Below are 19094 nucleotides of genomic sequence, written 5' to 3'. Positions count from 1 at the left end.
TGTCAGCAGAGCAGCAATGGTGTGCTTTTCTGGGAAAAATGAGGAAGGTGCAGGACATGTGTATTCCAAAAATGAAGAAATACTCAAAGGGTAAAATATTACAACTGTGGCTGACAAAGGAAGTGAAAGCTATTGCAAAAGCAAAAGAAAGGGCATACAACAAAGCAAAAATTAGTGGGAAGATAGAGGATAGGGGCGTTTTTAAAAACTTAGAGAGCAACTAAAAAAAATCAATTGAAGGGAAAAGATGAAATATAAAAGCAAGCTAGCAAATAATATTGAAGTGGACAGTAAAATTTTTTTCAAGTATGTTAAAAATAAAAGAGAAATGAGAGTAGATATAGGATCGCTAGAAAATACGGCAGGAAAAACAATAACGGGGGACAAGGGGGTGGCTGATGAACTAAATGAGTATTTTGCATCAGTCTTCACTGTGGAAGACACTAGTAGTATGCCTGATGTTGTGTTGTGTGAAGGAAGAGAAGTGGGTGCAGTTACAATTACAGGAGAGAAGATGCCCAAAAAACTGAAATACCTAAAGGTACATAGCCGCCCGGACCAGATGAACCTCACCCTAGGGTTCTGAAAGAGATAGCATTAGAGGTTTAGAGATTGTGGTGGCATTAGAAATGATCTTTCAAAAATCATTGGACTCTGGCATGGTGCTAGAGGACTGGAAAATTGCAAATGTCACTCCACTCTTTAAGAAAGGAGGGAGGCAGCAGAGAGGAAATTATAGGCCAGTTAGCCTGATCTCTGGTTGGGAAGATGTTGGAGTCAATTGTTAAGGATGAGGTGATGGAGTACTTGGTGACACAGGACAAGATAGTACAAAGTCAGCATGGTTTCCTTTAGGGAAAATCCTGCCTGTTGGAAGTAGGGTAGATAAAGGGGATGCAGTAGATGCTGTACATCTGGACTTTCAGAAGGCCTTTGACAAGGTGCCACACATGAGGCTGCTTACCAAGTTAAGAGCCCATGATATTACAGGACAATTACTAACATGGTTAGAACATTAGCTGATTGGTAGGATGCAGCGAGTGGGAATAAAAGGATCCTTTTCTGGTTGGCTGCCAGTGACTGGTGGTGTTTTGCAGGGGTTGGTGTTAGGACCACTTCTTTTTATGCTGTATATAAAAGATTTAGATTATGAAATAGATGGCTTTGTTGCCAAGTTTGCAAATGATACGAAGGTGGAGGGGCAGGTAGTGTTGAGGAAACAGGTGGGATGCAGAAGGACTTAGACAGATTAGGAGAATGGGCAAGAAAGTGGCAAATGAAATACAATGTTGGAAAATGCATGGTCATGCACTTTGGTATTAGAAATAAATATGCAGACTATTTTCTAAATAGGAGAAAATCCAAAAATCTGATAAACAAAGGGACTTGGGAGTCCTTGTGCAGAGTTAAGGAGTCCTTAACTTGTCCTAAAAGTTAACTTGCAGGTTGAGTCGGTGGTGAGGAAGGCAAATGCCATGTTGGCATTCACTTCATGAGGTCTACAATACAAGAGCAAGGATGTGGTGCTGATGCTTTAGAAGGCACTGGTGAGGCCTCACCTTGTATATTGTGAACAATTTTGAGTCCCTCATCTTGGAAAAGATGTGCTGGCATTGGAGAGGGTCCAGAGGAGGTTCACAAAGATGATTCCAGGAATGAAAAGGTTATCATACGAGGAACGTTTGATGGCTGTGTGTCTGTACTCGCTGGAATTCAGAACAATGAGAGGGGATCTCATTGAAACCTTTTAGATGTGGAAAGCATGTTTCCTATGGTGGGAGAGTCTAGGACAAGAGGGCCCAGCCTCAGGATAGAGGGGCGCCTTTTCTAAACAGAGACATGGAGAAATTTCTTTAGGCAAATGGTGGAATTTGTTGCCACGTGTAATTGTGGAGGCCAGGTCGTTGGACGTATTTAATGCAGAGATTGATAGGTTCTTGATTGGACATGGCATCAAAGGTTACGGGGAGAAGGCCGGGAACTGGGTTTGAGTGGGAGAAAAAAGAAGGTCCGCCCACGATTGAATGGTGGAGTAGACTCGATGGGCCAGATGGCCTAATTCTGCTCCTATGTCTTACTGTCTACTGGGGATCAAGCTGGGATTTCTAAATCTTTGATGGAGCAGTAAACATAATTGTTCTCTTTCAAGAAAGGAAAAGCCTGGTACCTGTAGATCAGCGAGCCTGACATTGGTGGTAGGGAGAATTAATGATTGCTTGGAAAGGCAGGGACTAATCAGAGATCACCAACATGGATTTGCCAAGGACAGACCCTGTATGGACAATTTTGATTGAATTATTTAAAATGAGGGAGGTGTAGTAGATGTGAATACATTGGATTTTAGAAAGCCTTTAATAAGGTCATACAAGGCAGACCAGTTTAAAAAGTTTGTGGCTGAGGGGATGCAGGGCAATTTGGCAATCTGGATCTTAAATTGGCTTGACAGTAGGAAACAGAGGGCATTTGTAGAGAGTTGTTGGTAAAATTGGATACCTACGGTTAGCTTTGTCTACAACGATTTGTGCTGGGACCCTTTTTTTAAAAATATACATGAGTGACTTGGATGTGAAGGTTGGTGACAAGATCAGTAAGTGTGTAGATGACACAAAGTTTATTAAGTTGTTAATACTGTGACAGATGATCTTAGATTGCAGAGAGATATCGTTGTGTTAGTGAAATGAGCTGAAAATGCCATATGGAATTTAATCCAATCAAGTGAGAGGTGAGCAAAGTGCTGGAGGAACTCAACAAAGTTAGGTAGCATCTATGGAAATGAATAAAAAGTTGATGCTTTGGGCCAACACCCTTCATCAGATGTAAGGTGATACATTTTAGGAGAACTATGTCATACATAATAAATGGTGGGAATACTAAGGAACAGAAGTAACTTGGACTATATCCATATACCCTTGAGATTGCATTGCAGATAGACAATATGATCAAGAAGGCACTTGGCATATTGGCAGCCATTATTCAGGGAACTGTAACAGAAGTAGGTAGGTTATGCTCTCAAGGTCATAAAGGTCTGGGATGAAAGTAACAGTGTTGGAAAGGGTACAGAGAAGAATCACTAGGACTCTTCAAGACGTACAAAAAAGCTGGATGAACGCAGCAGGTCAGGCAGCATCTGTTGAAAGAAGCGTTGACTGCTTCTTTTAACGGATGCTGCCCGACCTGCTGAGTTCATCCAGCTTTTTTGTACGTCTTGATTTGACAACAGCATCTGCAGTGCACTTTGTGATCACTAGGACACTGCCTGTGATAGAGCAAGTCAGGTATGAGGAAAGACTGGAGAAGGCAAAGCAGAGTAGGTTGGCATGGGTGAATGGGATGGAGACATGATAAAGGTATTTTAAATTACAAGGGACATCAGATAGACTTCAGGAAACACTGTTCCATTTCAGAGGTAGACGAAACTCGAGGACCTAGGTTTATGATAAGAAATTAGGGGAAACATCAGTGAGACCTTCTTACTTTCTTAACCCAGAGAGTGAATGCACTACCTGAGAGTGTGTTTGAAAATGGGTTGTTGACAGCTTTCACAAAGTATCTATATGAACACTTAGCTACAGTGGATTCTGGGCCAAGTGCTGTGTAGGGAATTAAAACAAAAGGTTGTAAACTGGCCGGTGTGGATGGATTGGACTGGTTGGTCTGTTTCATACTAGATGACGCTGTGAAAATTCATCAGTCTGAGAAGTTAATTCTGATACTGCACAGACATGGTTGACCCGCTGAGTATTTTAATTTTATGTTACAAATGTTGTTACCTGTCACCCGTTATGTCTGCCTCAGCACTAAGCTTCAGGTCATTGATGCATTCTCCATCATCTCCACAATCTTTTGTAAAAGGCACCTGATGGATCACAGGACAAAATAAAACACTTCATTATATCATGAAGAAAATTGCTTCATGAAGAAATCAGGTGAGACTTGCATATTTTCCAGTTCATGTGGTGGTTGTAAATATAAAAAAATATATAAATATAACACACATAGATAAATATGAAAGTGCATTCTTTGTAATAAGCTCACTGAAATGGATCATAAGCTCCATTAATCTAAAAAAAACCCATAAATATTTATAATACGCAGATTTAAAATACATTGGTCATTATTATTTGAGCTTACACCAAACTTTCTTTTTCTAGTATGGGACAGAATTCACATTTTTTAAATGTGCGTTGAGAAACCGCATACACAAGTGGCATATCTACCATAAGTTTAAATTGGTCTGGTGGTATGAAAATGTTAATATCACTGGTTTGTACATAGTAAGTAATTAGTGCAAACTGAGTGAGATTCCCCCTGAATACACTGGGGCTAAAGTCTTGCAGTCATTTTTTTGATGATTTGAAAGTCTGTACTCACTGTTCTATACTCAGATGCAGATATGTTGTTAAATTAAGACATTAGAAATACAAAGGTTTCCCTGTGAAAAAATGCTACTGAGACATGAATTTTCATTTCCACCATCAGAGATGTGAAATTTAAATGTAGCTAATCATCTGAAATTAAAAACAAAATCAAGCTAATTATTAGGAAGACGATCACAAATTATTAAATTGTCAGAAAAAAAAACATCTAATGCCCTTCTGGGGAGGAAATCTGTCATCCTTAGTAAAAAGCAGAACAAAACCAATCTACCGAATCATTGCCAAATCCATATATTCTCAGCAGAAAAGGGATGGAAGACACTGTTAACAATGCTACCAATCAAAGCAAATCTCCTCTACACTCTCTCCAACACAACCACATCCTCCTTCCAATGTGGCAACCAGAACTACACATGATAGTTCAAGTGCAGTCTAACTAGTGTTTTGTAAAGTTGCAATTTAACATTCTACTTTCCACATGCTATGCCCCAGCCTGAGCTCAAGTATGCCATATCACTTCATCTGTCTTCCTCAGAGAGAGAATGTTTGCTAATGATTTTTAATTCTATGCACAAATTCTCAGCAAATGAGAATTTGTGCACGGAATTCCAAAGGTCTACGTCTGCATGCAGCAAGACTTAAGACAAAATCCTGGCACGGCTTGATAGAAAGTGAAATAACATTCACACCACTAGAGTTACAGGCACTGACTGTCTTGAACCACTTATCCTTGCTATTTAATGGTGGACGATCACCAATTTGCACTGTCAACAAGTTGTGGGTCACCATTGACCAAAAACTCAACAGGAGTGGCTACATAAATACTGTAGCTGCAAAAGCTGGTTAAAAGCTGCACATCCTGCAGTGAGTGATTCACTGCTGACACCTCAGTCTTTCCACTATCAATAAGGCACAACTAAAGAGGGTATTTGCCTGGGTGAGTGCATTTTCGACAATATTCAAAAAACTCTTTCCCATCCACCCTCAACCAGGGTCCTAAATAATTACATCCACATCCACTGCACAGTGGGTTGCACTTACAAAGTGCACTGAATTGATTGTCTAAGTTACTTGCACAGCACAACCTCGACTACCAGGATTTCAGGCATAATGGAACACCCCCCCCCAGTACCTGACTTGTAAATACATTCACCATTACTACATCTAAGTCCTGAAATCCCTTCCACAACAGTTCTGTGGGAATGTATTCAACAGAAGGGCTGCATTGGTTCATGGAACTAGCCCACCACCACTTCCTTAAGGACATTTAAGGAGTGTTTCATTTACTAGTGTGTGCTTTGGTTGCACTCAAGACAATTTAAATAAACCACTAGATGGCAGCAGCAACCATTCAGACTGTTAATATTGCTACCAGCCTGAAAGAAAGGAAGATTTGTATATCTCATTACGTCTGCTTCACATGCAACAGAGACCTCACAAAATGTTGTAATGTGGAAAGCCCTGCCTGCAAAGTACATTGCCTGCTTCCCATGCAAAAGATAATGTAGTTAACTAATAAAATATCAGAAAAATAGTGTTCGCAACTTCAAGATTTTTAAATGTCATTTCAAGTAAACAATTGCAAAGGAGAACAAAATAATTGTTACTCTGGAGCCAATGTAGCCCAAAAAAGAAAATTTTAGACTAGTTAGCCTGACATTAGTGGTTGGGAAGGTGCTGGAGTCCATTATTAAGAATGAGGTTTCAGGGTTCTTGGAGGCACTTGATAAAATAAGCCAAAATAAGCACACTTTTGCTAAGGGGAAATTTCATCTGACAAATCTGTTGGAATTCTTTGAGGAAATAATGGGCAAGATAGACAATGAGGAGTAAGTAGATGTTGTTTACATGGATTTTCAGAAGGCCTTTGACAAATTGCTGCACGTGAGGCTGCTTAACACGACAAGAGCTCATGGTATTACAGGAAAGATGGAGTAGATAGAGTATATGGATAGAGCATGGATAGAGGATTAGCTGACTGGCAGGAGGCAAAGAGTGGGAATAAAGGGGGCATTTCCTGTTCGGCAGCTGGTGGCTAGAGGTATTCCACAGGGATCAGTGTCAGGACTGCTTCTTCTGACATTATGGATGACAGAACTGATAGCTGAGGGGCAGGGAGTGTTGAGGAAGCAAGTCTGCTGGACTTAGAGGAACGTTTTGATGGCTCTGGGCCTATACTCACTGCAATTTAGAAGATTGAAGGGGTATCCCATTCAAACCTACTAATATTGAAAGATAGAGTGGAAGTGGAGAGGATGTTTCCTATTGTCGGGGAGACTAGGACCAGAGGGCACGGCCTCAGAACAGAGGGACATCCATTCAGAACAGAGATGAGGAGGAATTTCTTTAGCCAGAGGATAGTGATTCTGCGGAATTCATTGCTACAAACACCTGTGGAAGCCAAGACATTGGGTATATTTAAAGTGGAGGTTTTATATATTCTTAATTGGACAAGTGTCTAAGTTATGGGGAGAAGGCAGAGATTGGAGTTGAGAGGGAAAATAAATCAGCCATGATTGGAAAGGCAGAGCAGACTCAATGGGCAAATGGCCTAATTCTGCTCCTATGTCTTATGGTCTTATTCCATTGCCAGAAATTAAGACTAGGTACTTTTTGTATCTTAAAATGTGCCACATCTGCGCCAGGTGCGTCGAGCTGCAGCTCCTTAGAGACCCCATTGGGGAACTGGAGATGCAGCTCGATGACCTTCGTCTGGTCAGAGAGAGTGAGGACGTGATAAATAGGAGCTATAGGCAGGTAGTCACACTGGGGCCTGGGGAGACAGATAAGTGGGTAACAGTCAGGAAAAGGAAGGGCAAGAGGCAGATGCTAGAGAGTACTCCTGTTTGAGTACTGTCGAAGCAACAGTGGTCGTACCTCTGGCACAGAGTCTGGCCCTGTGAATCAGAAGGGTAGGGAAAAGAAGAGGATGGCAGTAGTGATAGGGTACTCTATTGTTAGGGATCAGGCAAGCGATTCTGTGGACACAGAAAAGAAGCACGGATGGTAGTTTGCCTCCCAGGTGCCAGGGTCTGTGATGTTTCTGATCATGTCCACGATATCTTGAAGTGGGAAGGAGAACAGCCAGAGGTCGTGGTACATATTGGTACCAATGACATAGGTAGGAAAAGGGATGAGGTCCTGAAAGCAGACTACAGGAAGTTAGGAAGGAAGTTGAGAAGCAGGCCCTCAAGGATAGTCATCTTGGGATTATTGCTTGTGTCATGTGACACTGAGTATAGGAATAGAATGAGGTGGAGGATAAATGAGTGGTTGAGGGATTGGAGCAGGGGGCAAGGATTCAGATTTTTGGATCACTGGACCTCTTTTGGGGCAGGTGTGACCTTTACAAAAAGGATGGGTTGCACTTCAATCCATGGGGGACCAATATCCTGGCAGGGAGGTTGGCTTAAGGCTATTGGGGAGAGTTTAAACAAGGATTGTTTGGGGGTGGGAAGCAAAGTGAAGAGACGGAAGAAGAGGCGGTTGGCTCACAAATAAAGAAAGCTTGTAAACAGTGTGAGAGAGAGGATAGGCAGGTGATAGAGAACGAACATGCTCAGACCGATGGATTGAGATGTGTTTATTTTAATGCAGGGAGTATTATGAACAATGTGGATCAGCTTAGAGCATGGATCAGTACTTGGAACTATGATATTGTGGCCATTATAGAAACTTGGATGGCTCAGGTGCAGGAATGGTTACTTGGAGTGCTAGGTGTTAGATGTTTCAGAAAGGACAGGGAGGGAGGCAAAAGAAGTGGGGGCGTGGCACTGTTGATCAGAGATACCGTCACAGCAATGGAGGGATTGTCTACAGAGTCTCTATGGGTGGATGTTAGGAGCAGGAAGGGGTCAATAACTCTACTGGTTTTTTTTTATATATAGACCACCCAATAGTAACAGGGACATCGAGGAGCAGATAGGGAGAAGATTCTGGAAAGGTGTAATAATAACAGGGTTGTCGTGGTGGGAAATTTTAATTTCCCAAATATCGATTGGCATCTCTTGAGAGCAAGAGGTTTAGATGGGTGGAGTTTGTTAGGTGTGTACAGAAAGGTTTCCTGATACAATATGTAGATAGGCCTACAAGAGGAGAGGCTGTACTTGATCTGGTATTGGGAAATGAACCTGGTCAGGTGTCAGATCTCTCAGTGGGAGAGCATTTTGGAGATAGTGATCACAATTCTATCTCCTTTACCATAGCATTGGAAAGGGATAGGAACAGACAAGTAAGGAAAGTATTTAATTGGAGTAAGGGGAAATATGAAGCCATCAAACAGGAACTTGGAAGCATAAATTGGGAACAGATGTTCTCAGGGAAACTTACGGAAGAAATGTGGCAAATGTTCAGGGGATATTTGCGTGGAGTTCTGCATAGGTACATTCCAATGAGACAAGGAAAGGATGGTAGGGTACAGGAACCATGGTGTACAAAGGGCTGTTGTAAATCTAGTCAAGAAGAAATGAAGAGCTTATGAAAGGTTCAAAAAACTAGGTAATGATAGAGATCTAGAAGATTATAAGGCTAGCAGGAAGGAGCTTAAGAAAGAAATTAGGAGACCCAGAAGGGGCCATGTGAAGGCCTTGGCGGACAGGATTAAGGAAATCCCCAAGGCATTCTACAATTATATGAAGAGCAAGAGGACACGACATGAGAGTATAGGACCAATCAAGTGTGACAGTGGGAAAGTGTGTATGGAACTGGAGGAGATAGCAGATGTACTTAATGAATACTTTACTTCAGTATTCACTATGGAAAAGGATCTTGGTGATTGTAGGGATGACTTGTAGTGGATTGAAAAGCTTGAGCATGTAGCATATTAAGAAAAAGGATGTGCTGGAGCTTTTGGAAAGCATCAAGTTGGATAAGTCACCAGGGTCAGACGAGATGTACCCCAGGTGGGAAGTGATGGAAGAGATTGCTGAGCCTCTGGTGATGATCTTTGCATCATCAATAGGGATGGGAGAGGTTCCAGAGGATTGGAGGGTTGCGGATGTTGTTCTTTTATTCTAGAAAAGGAGTAGAGATAGCCCAGGAAATGATAGACTAGTGGGTCTTACTTCAGTGGTTGGTAAATTGATGGAGAAGATCCTGAGAGGCAGGATTTATGAACATTTGGAGAGGCATAATATGATTAGGAATAGTCAGTATGGCTTTGTCAAAGGTAGGTCGTGCCTTATGACCCTGTTTGAATTTTTTGAGTATGTGACTAAGCACATTGATGAAGGTAGAGCAGTAGATGTAGTGTATATGGATTTCAGCAAGGCATTTGACAAGGTACCCCATGCAAGGCTTATTGATAGATCAGATTGGTAGGTCAGATATGATGGCAGAATATAGTATTAATGGTAAGACTCTTGGCAGTGTGGAGAATCAGAGGGATCTTGGGGTCCAAGTCCATAGGACACTCAAAGCTGCTGCGCAGATTGACTCTATGGTTAAGAAGACGTGCATTGGCCTTCATCAATCGTGGGATTGAGTTTAAGAGCTGATAAGTAATGTTGCAGCTATATAGGACCCCGGTCAGACCCCACTTGGAGTACTGTGCACAGTTCTGGTCGCCTCACTACATGAAGGATGTGGAAACCATAGAAAGGGTGCAGAGGAGATTTACAAGGATGTTGCCTTGTTTGGGGAGCATGCCTTATGAGAATAGATTAAGCGAACTTGGCCATTTTACTTTGGAATGGCGGAGGATGAGAGGTGATAGAGGTGTATAAGATGATGACAGGCATTGATTGTGTGGATAGTCAAAAGCTTTTTCCGAGGGCTAAAATGGCTAGCATGAGAGGGCACAGTTTTAAGGTGCTTAGAAGCAGGCACAGAGGAGATGTCAGAATTATGTATTTTACGCAGAGAGTGTGAGTTCATGGAATGGGCTACCGGTGACAGTGGTGGAGGCCGATACAATAGGGTCTTTTTAGAGACTCCTGAACAGATACATGGAGCTCAGAAAAATAGAGGGCTATTGGTAACCCTAGGTAATCTCTGAGGTAAGGACATGCCCAGCACAGCTTTGTAGGCCAAAGGGCCTGTATCGTGCTGTGGGTTTTCTATGTTGAATTGGGGACTGCACATATACTGCTTATGCCAATGGTGAAATCATCAAAAAAAATGTAAAGTTAGTACTGTCTTGCTTTAGGGAATTGTTATGCTGGCTTATGGTGGCTTGCTTTAATGAGACATTTATTACTATTCATAATTGGGCCATTCCATTGCCTGAAATTAGACTAGACACTTCTCGGATCTTAAATGGAGACTGCAGATAAAGCTTATGCCGGCACTGATATCATCAAAAAATTTGTAAAGTTTATACTTCCTTGCTTTAGGAAACTGTTATGCAGGCTTGCTTTGATTTAACTGTCACAACCTGGTTACATCTTTCAGTTGTTGCTTCCTAGATAGCAGAAGTCAGTGCAAACACTTCAAAACAGCTTCCTACTACCATCAATTTTATGATGGTAAATTTTTAGATGCAATTTTTAGGCAATAACTTTTTTTTCGTAAGGACCCTTCTGAATAACAAATTCTTGTCACTTAAACATAGATATGAAATGGATTATACAATTGCAAATTGTTAAATTACCAAAGCTTTCTTTGAACTTGGCAGGTCAACATCCAACACCGGTCCTTCCTCTGGATTTGATAAATTGAACTCCACCAGGATTTCAACGGGATTGAGAAAATCTGGAGCATCCTATAATTTTGTAAGAAATGAACAGACAGTTTGAACAAATGAACATTTCAGATTGTTCAGTCACACAAAATGCACATTTTTATACGAAGAAATGTTTAAAAAAAAACAAGAGTGGGCTGACAGACAAATGGTAACCCATCAGTTAGAAAGTCTTATCATATTATTAGCACCAAGTAAATGAATGAGACAAACAGTTCTTATTAATGTTTGATAATCTGAAGCATTGGTGGTAATATGGTTATAGTCTGGGGAGATCGGTTTTTTTTGAGTATCTTAACTTGGCAGTGACAGGTTTTATTACAGTTTTGATTCAGGCAGACAAAGAGAATGAGGTCTAAGAGGTATGTTCTCTATTTAATACTATAATGAACTGATATAACCTTGATCAATTCTAGTTTCTAAGCTTAAGACTCGTATCCATGTTAAACATGGGAAATCTGATAGAATGAAAGGATAGAAATTGAGTACGGAAAAGTTCTGGGCATTTACAGCAATGTTGTATAAAGTGGGAATACTGTTGACATTGTTGCACTACCACACCCACATTTAGAAACATAGAACACCTACAGCACAATACAGGCCCTTCGGCACACAAAGTTGTGCCGAACATGTCCCTACCTCAGAAATTACTAGGCTTACCTATAGCCCTCTAGTTTGTCTGCTTTCTCTCATTGATTCCTCCCTTTAGGTACTCTGGGAACAGAGATTTCACATTACTCCTTATAATGGGATTCCTACAAGAGGACTACAACTTTGATGTGATTTGGAGGCTTGCAAGCGTCAATGGTCCAGAGTGCCATGCTAGCTTTATGCTTTGGCTCCTGCTAGGGTCAGTCATGCCAAACAGGTCAAAGGGCAGATGCCAGACTAAGAGTGGCTCACCGGTCCTCCAAGTTCAAGGGTTCAGCTCAGGGCTAACAACCCTGATTGGCCCAGCAAAAATCTGTTATGGAAACAGCAATGAAGTCTCCTTCTACAACTGTTAGCGATGATATTCCTGAATCTCCACTTGGGGTCTGCATGGCTGGCAGTAATGAAATCTGAGATGAAGCTACTGGCACGATGAAGGAAGGCCTGAACGTCGCCAAGACCAAGGTAAAATTGGTTTCTGGAATGTACGATTCATGTACAACACTGGAAAGCTAGCACAAATAGCTGTAGATATGTGCCATTGCAGCCCACATATATTGGGCATCAGCGAAAGCTCTATAGTCCTGATGAAGATTCGCAGCCCAAAACAAAGACTTTTTACTCCTTTCCATAGATGCTACCTGGCCTGCTGAGTTCCTCCAGCATTTTGTGTGTGTTGCTTGGATTTCCAGCATCTGCAGATTTTCTCTTGTTCTTGATCAGTGAAAGCAAACGGACAGGGTTTGGCAGACTAACGGCAGCAACTGGTGAAACACTGTTGTACTCAGTAAGGGAAGAAGGCAGCATCATGCTGGTGTGGCTGTCCATTTGAAGAAAGGCAGCGAGAAGAGCTCGCTGGAGTGGAAACCAATCAAGAGTAGTCTGATGAGAGTCAGACTGAAAGGGACAACATATGGGGATTGACCAAGTACAGTGTCCACACCAAGTTCAAGCCGTGGCAGAGCTGTGTTCTGCCCACACTCTTTTGTTTGGGTCAGGCTGCTGGTGCATGACAGACAGCAACTTGCCAAGCTCTTGTCTTTTCACACCACGAGCCTCTGGAAGATCCTCCCCCATCTTCTGGCCAAGAAAGCTCCCCAACCACGCCCTGCTCCTTCAGTGTCATCAAGAGGACATGGTCACAATCATCATGAGGAAACACTGGAGATGGATTGGGCACATGTTGAGAAGAGAAGTCAACTCCATTATCAAGACAGCACTTCACTGGACCCCCGAAGGGCAGAGGAAAGGCAGGAGATCAAAGACAACTTGCTGCTGTACCACATAAGGACCCTGAGCCTCCTCTGGGGCACAATGGAGAAGATGGCCAAGGAGTGACAGAGATTGAGGACCTTCATTGATGTTCGAAATGCCAGCAGTACAATGGGTCTGAAGTACTATATATTAGTTATAATGGGATTAGAGATTACTTCCCGGAAATGAAGCTCAAGTCCGTTCCGACCTATGCACCCTACTTGCTCCTAGGTTATGTGTTCTTCTTCCAAATCATACCCTGTTTTATGGGGGCAGCATGGTTGCATAATGGTTAGCATAATGACTTACAGTGCCAGCTGTAAGATCAGGGCTCAGTTCTCACTGCTGTCTGTAAGGAGTTTGTACGTTCTCCCCATGACATGTGGATTTCCATCAGGTGCTCCTGTTTCCTCCTACATACCAAAGATGTATGAGTTAGGTTTTAGTAAGTTGTTGGCATGCTATGTTGGTGCCTGAAGCATGGTGATACTTGCAGGCTGTCCCCATTCCATCTTGGACTCTGTTAGACATTGACACTAAACAATGCATCTCTCTTTGCTTTCATACTTCAATGTACTTGTGACAAATAGAAGCTAATCCTTGTCATCTTTAAGATTATTAGTCAGTCTAGATTCCAAACCTGTTTAACAATATGCCTACACACACAAAAAATAAACACCTTCCTTCTCCTGCTTACATAAATAGTTCCAGCAAAAGTTGAAGTCAATAATTTGATTTGATTCCTCCAAATTTTACCTGATTTGCTGTGTTGCTGTTTTTAAATTAAATTAATAACTATAGATTCCAATTTTTGCATGGAATGAAATTTGCAAAATAGTAAGAAGTGGTCATTTATCCAATATTAATTACAATCTTCAGAAGGCTGTGCAATTGATATAACCATGTTCAAGGAAGAGATGATGAGCATAAGGAAAGCTTTCACTTTAGTGAGGAACGGTAATAGAGATAGATACTCTAAATCATCAGAACCACTGAATATTACAAGTCTGATATTTTATATTTAAAGAGTATTTTAACATGAACAAGGATTAAAACTTAAAAGTTAAATTTTGCTTTTGGTTCTTTAACTACGTCTCTACATGCAATCATGTCAATGTTTCTTTCCAGAGCATATAATTGCTCTCTGTTACAGCCTAAAAATGTATCTGAAGTCAGGGAAGGGGGTGAAAGAGAAATTGATATCTCTTCATGGAGAGATACATCAGCATTGGAGACAGTAACACTTTTCCATATTTGGAGACTGCTCCAATTTTCTTCCATATCTGTTCTGCCAACTGGAAAAAATAGGGCTTTTATGGACAAGCCCAATGCTATCCCTGCCTGCTGTTCAAATACCAGTTTGCATGAGGGCTTGATGGTGCTTCTGATTTGGGTTTACATTTAGGAATGGTTACCCCATTGAATCACTATGTAATCTATCAAAAAGTCATAGAGCACTTTCAACCCATCTAGTCAGGGTTGAACTGTTATTTTGCCTAGTCCCATTGACCTGTTCTTCAACCACAGCCCTCCATACCCCTGCTATCCACCTACTTACCCAAATTTCACTTAAATGTTGAATTTGAACTTGCATTCCCCATTTCTACTGGCAGCTTGCATCAACCTCTCATAGAGAAAACTCCCCCTCAGGCTCCCCTTAATTATTTCACCTTTCACCCTTAAACTATGATCTTTAGTTCCAGTCTCAGCCACAGTCAGTGAAAAAAAACTGGTTACATTAACTCTATCCATACCCTCAATTTCATACATCTCTAACAAATCTCCCCTCATTCTTCTACACTCTAGGGAATAAAGTCCTAACCTATCCAATCTTTCCCTATAACTCAGATCCTCAAGTCCCAGCAACATCCTTTTAAATCTTCTCTGTACTCTTTCAATTGTATTGATATCTTTTCTGTAGATAGGTGACTAGATACTCCAAATTTGACATCACCAACTTTTCATACAACATTACATCCCAACTCCTGTACTCAATACTTTGATTTATGAAGGCCAAAGCAAAGGTTTATAAAAAGCAATGTATAGTTTACTTGCCAACATGTAGAAGATGTGTTCAGTGCAGTTATGCAAGGGTAATATGATGCTTCCTTTGATATTTCTGTCACGTGTTTCGTTAAATAGCCCTCTGGAGACACGTCGTGCAGAGTCTAGTCTGACACTGTAGTCAAGAACTGCAATAAAATTTTTGCATTCAGTTCTCAATGTAACAGTTGATTTATTATCTACAGATTCACACATACGGCACCATTTTGAATTTTATTCTAGCAAACATATCCATGTACATATACACACTGAGGAACCAATTATTGCATCAAAATGGCGATTAGCTACATCACTTATGTCCAGATGGTCCCTGCTGCAGTGTTCTGATAGTGCCCTTTGTTTACACAGCTACAATTATCCTTTTGAAACAGCTAACTGCTTGCAAGCTTCAATAGAAATGGTTTGTTAGGTAACAACTTATTTGATAGGTATAAAAAATTATGAGGGATTGATGCACCATCAATAACTCACTCTGAGACGTAAGAAGCGAGGTATCGGCTTTTATTGACTGGAAGAATGAACAACACTACATCCTGGAGAATGAGGCCGGGCATCAGGCCTTTATACAGGGGTCTGTGGGAGGAACCACAGAAGGAGTCAGCAGGGGTCTGTGGGAGGAGCCACAGGAGCATTCCAGACAGGTATATGTAGTTCACCACAGGGATATAGATAGGGTAAATGCAAGCAGGCATTTTCTACTATGGTTGGGTGAGACTAGAACTAAAGGTCATGGGTTAAGGGTGAAAGGTGACATGTTTAAGGGGAACATGAGGGGGAATTTCTTCTCTCAGAAGATGGTGAGAGCTTGGAATGAACTGGCAGCAGAAGTGGTGGATGCCAGTTTGATTTCAACCTTTAAGAGATATTTGGATAGGTACCTGAATGGAAGGGATATCAAGGGCTATGGTCCTGGTGCAGGTCGATGGGTCACCATGAACTAGACAGGCTGAAGTGCCTGTTTCTGTGCTGTCATATTCTATGACTCTATAACATCAATTTGTTTTTGAAAAATAATGTTTGTATTAGTGCATTTGACAGTAAAGGGAAAATATATAAACATCTTTGGGTGTATTGAGCTGGAAGAAGACAGCCTTCATGGTATTCAATCATTTCTGATGCCTGTACCCTTATCGTTCACAAGAATTGCAAGTAAGATCATTGCCAGGTCCAACCCATGTCTTAGGTGTATGAGAGCGAAGTGAAGCCCACGGAGGAAAGCCACATGGCAGAGAAGTGCCTGTGGAACTCCACACGGATCAGTACTGGGCATACTGTAGGCCCCCGGATCAGTGAGGCGGCAGCATCACCTGCTGCGCCACTGTCTTTCCTGAAACTGAATTACCTCTTCAGCAAGACTTAGCCCTGGAATTCTCTTCAAATGATGGTGTTGATGTTTAGAAAGTATTTAAACCAGACTGGAAACTCCCCAACTGGCTAAAAGTTTGATGTTGGCTTAACCTTTTTAATACTCACTGGAGCCCTCTAGCAATAACTGCTTCAGAGTTATCAACGTTCTAAGGATAGCACTACCTTGCTGATAAATCTCCTCCTTCCACGCTTAGTCAGCTTGAATAAGCACACAGTCGAGAGTTTATACAAACCAAGTAGTTATTTAAAATAAATTGATTATATTTAGAATAATGTAGACTGCCTCATATAATCCACAGACATGATTTTGCAGTATTTATTGAGAAACCTCAGATGATAAACTAAAATTCTGAAATTTCCTAACATCTGGACACCAAGGCAAGCATGGGATCTGAGAATCATACTGAACCAGCAGCTTATCGGAACGACAGATAGCTTTGGAGGTCAAAACCCTCATCAGCTAATTTTTGACTATCTTTCAAAGTTTATTGTTAAATTGTAGTACTATTGATAAAAAAAATATTCAAACAATAAATCTACTATTGCATTGATCGGTATCAGGAGCCAACTCATGAAAATGCTAAAACCAGTTAGCGGGCTCAATAGCAGTAGCCTTTATGCTAGTTACGTCTAGATATGTTGTCATAAAACAGCACCACACTCATCTTCAATGCATTTAAACATTGCAGCACATGGTACTAACATCCAATCAAGACCACCACAAAACATTGTGAAATGACAAACTTATTTTAACATGTTGACGAATTTACGTGGGAAAAAAAACAGGAAAATGAGAGGTGCTCAGTTTCCGAATGCACCTCCCAACCTCACACACCTCCCAACACTTTGTCACGCAACAGGCAGAGAAACACAACAGTCCTTAAAGGCATACTCCCCACCCGCAGCCAAACACCAGCAGAGCAATGTTCAGCTCTTTGCAAGATCCTGTTTGGTGCGGAAGGGCTAAGAGATTTGGCCACAGTAATTCTGTAGGGACAAGAAATCTATACCACAGTGTCATCCTGAAGGAATTGTCAAGATTCTTTGTCACATTTGCCAAAGGTCTACAGGTTCTAATTCTCTGCACATTTTCTCTTAACAAGATATTTACATCTGTCTAAATCTGGTGAGTATACACTAACCTGGAAAATATTTATCATGCAGAGCTGTGTTCTTTAACTGACCTGCCATTCATCAGGAGGTACAGAAATTCTGTGGCAAGCTATTAACATAATAGGAGTGGGCATTTGTTATATACGAATACCGGTAGATCAGCACAGTAAGGGGTTTTGAGCATTATCAGTGCTTTCTACCTGATTATTGATATACTATGTCACTGTTTAGGTTGTGATATATAGTGATCCAATTGCTTTGTACTTGGGAATTATATGTTGTGGAATACTTACGAAAATCTTCTATATACAACACAGTTGGTACCTGCCACCACCTGGGAGTTAGGCTGTGGAATACTGAGCAGGTAGTCCTTCCCCTCAGCACTTTCCCTCCACAATAACCTTTTCCTCCCTCCTGCTTCTGCTGCTATCTAAGCCTCATGCTTCACCCAGATCTCCTATTTTCTCCTCCTCCTCTATAAGCAAGTGCTCTCTTAGATTGGTGACACAGCTGCCGCCATATTGCAGACAACGATGATGCTTGGCATGAATGTCCCAAGGTCCCTCAGCCTGATTCAGTCTTTAGGGGACCAATGCCACTTAGAATCTGACCACTGTAGGGGTGTGACTCTCCTATCGACACGCAATGACGGTAGTTGAAAAGCTACTGTAATGAATAACCAAGGAAACAGAAGGAACCCCTCCCACCCACCCCCCGAGGATCCATACACCGGAATGTTCCAGTAACTCAAAAAGCCTGGTAGTGTAGATTCTCTCATAGAGCACACTCCAAATGCAAAACCCTCCTTTTCATGATAAAAATTCTATCACCTTAAAATAAACAGATCTGCATTACATTTGTGGTTTTCAGCTTTTTTTTCTGGATCCAAGCACACTTGTCCCAGCCTTTATTTCGCTTCCTGTAAAATCCTGATATGCCCTCTGCGAGAACACTTAATTCTATTTGCCAACTCAGCAGCTTGACAGTTTTGCTTTTCTTGGAGGGTCCACATTCTCTGCAGTTGGGAGAGCCACAATAGAAAGGGGAACTTTGATAGTTGGAGCCTGCCAATTTTTATTCTGTTTTTGTTCTTGATGAACAGCAAATCTGGGTCAATATTTTAAACCCGAACCAGTATCTTATAAGCATTAAACATGATTTATTTATTTAGACGTACAGCACCGAGTCGCACCGTCAGCAACCCTGATTTAACCCTAATTAATCACAGGACAATTTACAGTGACCAATTAACCTACTAACCAGTATCTTTAGACTGAAGAGGAAACAGCAGAGCATCCTGAGGAAACCAATGCATTCTACGGGGAGGAAGTACAAACTCTTTACAGAAGTTTCTAGGTTTGACCTCTGAACTCTGCCATACCAAGCTGTAATAGCATTGCGCTATCCACTAGGCTACCATGATTATTTAGAAGCTAAGAATATAATAAGTAGGAACAGGACTCAAGATGCATCAAACCTGCTCTGCGTTCAATAAAATCGCAGTTCATTTGATCTTGACCTTAGCTCCACTTTCCTGCGTTCCCCAGAATCTTTGACTCCCATGAAAACCAAACTTGGCCTTGACTAAA

At 41.4% G+C, this 19094-nt stretch overlaps 1 protein-coding gene across 4 annotated transcripts in view; it reads right to left on the bottom strand.

The window, feature by feature from the left end:
• Positions 1-19094, bottom strand: part of LOC140737765 (integrin alpha-1-like) — a 196820-nt gene that overhangs the window by 60405 nt on the left and 117321 nt on the right. For all 4 annotated transcript variants that reach the window (XM_073064394.1, XM_073064392.1, XM_073064390.1 and 1 more), the window contains exons 18-20: positions 15016-15152; positions 10966-11076; positions 3771-3856 (exon numbers count right to left, since the gene is read on the bottom strand). In XM_073064394.1, the coding sequence (XP_072920495.1) occupies positions 3771-3856; positions 10966-11076; positions 15016-15152 (334 nt within the window). The remainder of the gene's footprint in view (positions 1-3770; positions 3857-10965; positions 11077-15015; positions 15153-19094) is intronic.

This window comes from Hemitrygon akajei, chromosome 13 (assembly GCF_048418815.1).
Source record: "Hemitrygon akajei chromosome 13, sHemAka1.3, whole genome shotgun sequence".
Taxonomy (NCBI): domain Eukaryota; kingdom Metazoa; phylum Chordata; class Chondrichthyes; order Myliobatiformes; family Dasyatidae; genus Hemitrygon; species Hemitrygon akajei.
This window is presented reverse-complemented; position numbering and strand designations above follow the sequence as displayed.